Consider the following 4,097-nt stretch of genomic DNA (forward strand, 5'->3'; position numbering starts at 1 on the left):
TTGTGGTACGCAGGCCTCTCACTGTTGTGGCCTCTCCCGTTGCGGAGCGCAGGCTCTGGACGCGCAGGCTCAGGGGCCATGGCTCACGGGCCCAGCCGCTCCGTGGCATGTGGGATCTTCCCGGACCCGGGCACGAACCCGTGTCCCCTGCATCAGCAGGCGGATTCTCAACAACTGCGCCACCAGGGAAGCCCTCATTGTAGTTTTGATTTGCATTTCTCTAATGGTTAGTGATGTTGGGCATCCTTTCATGTATTTGTTGGCAATCTGTATATCTTCTTTGGAGAAATGTCTATTTAGGTCTTCTGCCCATTTTTGGATTGGGTTGTATTTTTTTTTGATATTGAGCTGCATGAGCTGCTTGTACATTTTGGAGATTAATATACAGTCTCTTTTGCAACCCCTCTCTCTGCCTTGTAGTCCCAAAGCTACCACAGACAATCAGTAAACAAATGGGAATAGCTGTATCCAGTAAACTTTTACTGGTGGACACTGCGATATGAATTGCACGGGATTTTCACGTGTCGGAAAACAGTCTTCTTTCGATTCTACTTTTCAACCACTAAAAAATGTCAAAAGCATGCCATACCAAAACAGGCGGCGGTGTAGACGACTCTTTTGAGAAGCTCAGTCTGAACGGGAGGAGAGAACTCGTGCGGTAGAAGAGGGGCGTGTGGACTGGAGGGGCGCGGGCGGGGTGCTGTTTCTTAAAAGAGACCTGAAAGCGGTTTTACAGAACAGGAAGGGGGTGGAGAAGGAGCCGCTGAAGATGGTGGAGGGAGATGACAGTTGGAGTAGGTCCTAGAAGAGGCAGGAAGGAGGTGGTGGGATGCGGAGTGTAGACTGGGGCTTACGTTTCATAAGGGAGGAGGGGACAGCTCTAGCACTGAGGCTGGAGGGGAGGGGGAACGCGTGGGCACTGATGGTATATTGAAGGGAGACTGCAGGCTGAGGACGGTGAGGACTGTTTTCCTGAGGATCTTGATTTTCCCAGTAAAAAAGGAGGCAAGTCTCGAATTCCGTGTGACTTACCTGTATGAGCATCGAAGGCGGGGCTGAGGTGGGTAGGCGCGGGGCGGTTGTGGGGAGGGGAGAGGAAGCTGTGAACCAGATACCCAAGTGCTTGGTGAAAGTGCGAGAGAGACCAGGAAGTCGTTAGAAGACCGGGAAAGGAGAGGGTGTTAGCGCTTGGAGGCAGGGTGGAGCAGTAAGGAGCTTGGAACAACAGTCAATGGGGAGTGAGCGGGGTGCCAGCTCCTCCTTCAGGCCACCTGATACAGGGCGTGAGTGTGAGTGAGTGAGAGAGAGAGAGAGAGAGAGAGAGTGTGAGAGTGTGTGTGTGTGTGTGTGTGTGTGTGTGTGTGTAGGACAGTGGAGTGGTGAGGAAATAAGCAGCCTCCACTTGAAACAGCGGCAGAGCTTGTGATGTCCTGAGCAAGATTCAGGTACCGGGAAAAGGAGGAGATGGAGAGGGCATCGGTGCAGCAACTGAGAGGGCTGGGTAGTTTGTTCCTAGTGGAGGGTACTCCAGAAAGCACATGGCAAGGCTTGGCTGGTGCAGGGAGCAGTAGTGAGAGGAGAAACTGGAGGGCGAGAGGCACACAGGGCACTGTTGGGTTGAGAAAGAAGTATATTCTGAGGGGAGCCAAGGGCTCATGGGGTTGGCCTGCCTGATAAAATTAGCGGCCTCTCAAGATTCCTCCTGGAACTCTGCTCTAACGGGGTTGCTGGGGAAAGGGTGAGAGTGGGGATAGTAAATAGTTGGGGCCAGTAAACAGAGGTAGAGTCTGGAGCTTGGAGACGTTTAACTCCCGCCAGGCAAGCAATCTGTGACTTTCGTTTTGTTTTGTTTTGTTCTTGAGCTCTAAACAGTAGGAGAATGAAAAATGGTTTTGTGCCGGGTCAAAACAGCCTTGGGTTGGGTGGTTAGGCCTGAAGAAGCGGGGATACTCCTTCGCTAGGTCTTCTGGGGTGACAGAGATAGGTCTGGGGGGGGGCAGTGGGGAGACTGGGAAGGATCCTCACTTGGGTTTCTTGTCTCTACACAGCCCAGCCCTGTTCACACAGGGCAGTGAGGTGAGGCTGGAGGCAGGGTATAGGGGACCGGCAGCCATGAGGATGGGAAGGGACAGGCAGACCCAGGTACTAAGAGGAGAGACTGGGCTCAGTCACTGGCACAGCTCCTGACCCGACAGGGATAGAACTCGGAGTTAAGCACCATTCCAGCACTTTTTTTTTTTTTTAGCTCACCATCCTCACAGAACTTAACGAGCTGGTTAATGGGAGTGAATCCACACTGGGACAGCTGGGAGTTGCCTGGATGTTTGCCTTAGCAAAGAGGTTATATGGCCGTAACGTGGCCAAAACGTTTGAGAATCATGACTTCTAGGCATAATGATAGGAATTGGATTGATAGCTAGTATCATCAATGGTATGAAAGAATTGAGAAAGACTATATGTCGGTAGGGGTAAAATGAGCTCATTTAAAAACATTTTTAGTTTTGGAGATTGGTAGGAGCCTCACCAGGATAGGCTCAGTATCCAACAGGGAGAGGCCTGAAGGGAGGGTGGCAGGTCAGGACTTGGGATTTGGAGTTCATTCCTGCAGAGGTAGAAATGAAACATTCTAGAGAAAGTCTAGAGGGAACAAAAAGCCCACAAAGACTAATGAGTGATCTGAGGAGAATGGAGAAAATAGAAATCCGCTGTTCTCAAAGAGGTGAGAATTGTGAAAATTCTGGTGTGCAAGGTTGAGAGGCTGAGAACAGGGAAAATACTCTTTGAGGAAGAGAGATGAGATATGGTGTCAAAGGTGGCTTCTGAGCTGGGGAAATCTGCTTTAAGATAGAAGGGAAAAGGAGAGGAGAAGGAGAAACTGATCACACCACAAAAGATTTCTTCCTGGGGAGGGAGGGGAGTGTTTGGAGTACGGGTAAATTTGAGCACAAACCGATTGAATCTTTGTGAGATTGAGGAGTTTATCTGCAAGAGATGACTCACATCAGGTAATTTACGTGTAAAGAAAACCGAGCATACAGACACACACATAATCCTTGCCTTTGAGTCAGTTATTTGTGAACTACTACAGTGCTGTTGGTTTTTTTTCCCTACGAGGACAGAACCAGGAGAATCCGATTTAAATTACAGATGGAGATTTAGGCCCTTCCCAAGAGGACAACTTCTTATCCTGTTAAGAGACACTGGGGGACAATATTGAGATGGGTTATGAAAGATCGATTCCCCTGAGAGCTCTAAGAATAGGATCGAACTAGACAGAGCGCAATCTGCCACGCTTTGATTACGCTGAGCCCAGGTTTCTTTTCCAGAAGGCAGTGGGCTAGATTCGACGGTCTTTCATTGCCTGGCAGCGGAGCCTGAGCGGAGAGCTGGTGCCCTGGGGGACAGAAGGCCAAAGGCTTGGGGCCCAGCGAGCTGGGAGTGTCGCGTCCCCTTTAAGAGCGGCGGCGGCGGCGGCGGCGCGCGCTCCGACGGCTTCCCTGGGGCCCCGCCCCTTTCCCGTGAGGCCTCGGGGAGTGGTCCGACAGCGGGCGACTGCGGGTGAGGAGCGGGGCGGGGGGCGGGGGGAGTCATGGCTCGGCGCGGCTGGCTGCGGGCGCCCCTCCGCCGCGGCGTCGGCGGCGGCGGCCCCCGGGCCCGCCGGCTCACGCGGCCGCTCTGGTTGCTCCTCGCAGTGGGAGTCTTTGGCTGGGCCAGGGCTTCGGACGGCGCTGGCGGAGAAGCGAGAGCCATGGACGAGGAGATCGTGTCAGAGAAGCAAGCGGAGGAGAGCCACCGGCAGGACAGCGCCAACCTGCTCATCTTCATCCTGCTGCTCACGCTAACCATTCTCACGATCTGGCTCTTCAAGCATCGCCGGGCCCGCTTCCTGCACGAAACCGGCCTGGCTATGATTTATGGCAAGTGCCTCAACCCCGTGTCCGCCCCTGGCGCTCCCCCCCTTCTCTGCTCCCCGGCTGCCTCGCCTCCTCCCCTGGCCCTGCACGGCCTACGGTCGGCTCCCCTAACCATTCCTTCCATTTTCCGTCTCTCCTTTCTCCCCCACCCCCGTTTCTTTCCCTCGTCCCCCCTTTTTTCTG

At 53.4% G+C, this 4,097-nt stretch overlaps 2 protein-coding genes across 3 annotated transcripts in view; one reads left to right on the forward strand and one right to left on the reverse strand.

Annotated features, from left to right (window-relative positions):
• Positions 1–1,044, reverse strand: part of MMGT1 (membrane magnesium transporter 1) — a 26,858-nt gene extending 25,814 nt beyond the window's left edge. The window contains exons 1-2 of the mRNA XM_007100266.3: positions 1,033–1,044; positions 590–718 (exon numbers count right to left, since the gene is read on the reverse strand). Coding sequence (XP_007100328.1) covers positions 590–718; positions 1,033–1,044 — 141 coding nt within the window. The remainder of the gene's footprint in view (positions 1–589; positions 719–1,032) is intronic.
• Positions 1,045–3,589: 2,545 nt separating this feature from the next.
• Positions 3,590–4,097, forward strand: part of SLC9A6 (solute carrier family 9 member A6) — a 53,042-nt gene continuing 52,534 nt past the window's right edge. For both annotated transcript variants that reach the window (XM_055081699.1, XM_007100251.3), the window contains exon 1: positions 3,590–3,917. In XM_055081699.1, coding sequence (XP_054937674.1) covers positions 3,590–3,917 — 328 coding nt within the window. The remainder of the gene's footprint in view (positions 3,918–4,097) is intronic.

Source organism: Physeter macrocephalus, chromosome 21 (genome assembly GCF_002837175.3).
Source record: "Physeter macrocephalus isolate SW-GA chromosome 21, ASM283717v5, whole genome shotgun sequence".
Taxonomy (NCBI): domain Eukaryota; kingdom Metazoa; phylum Chordata; class Mammalia; order Artiodactyla; family Physeteridae; genus Physeter; species Physeter macrocephalus.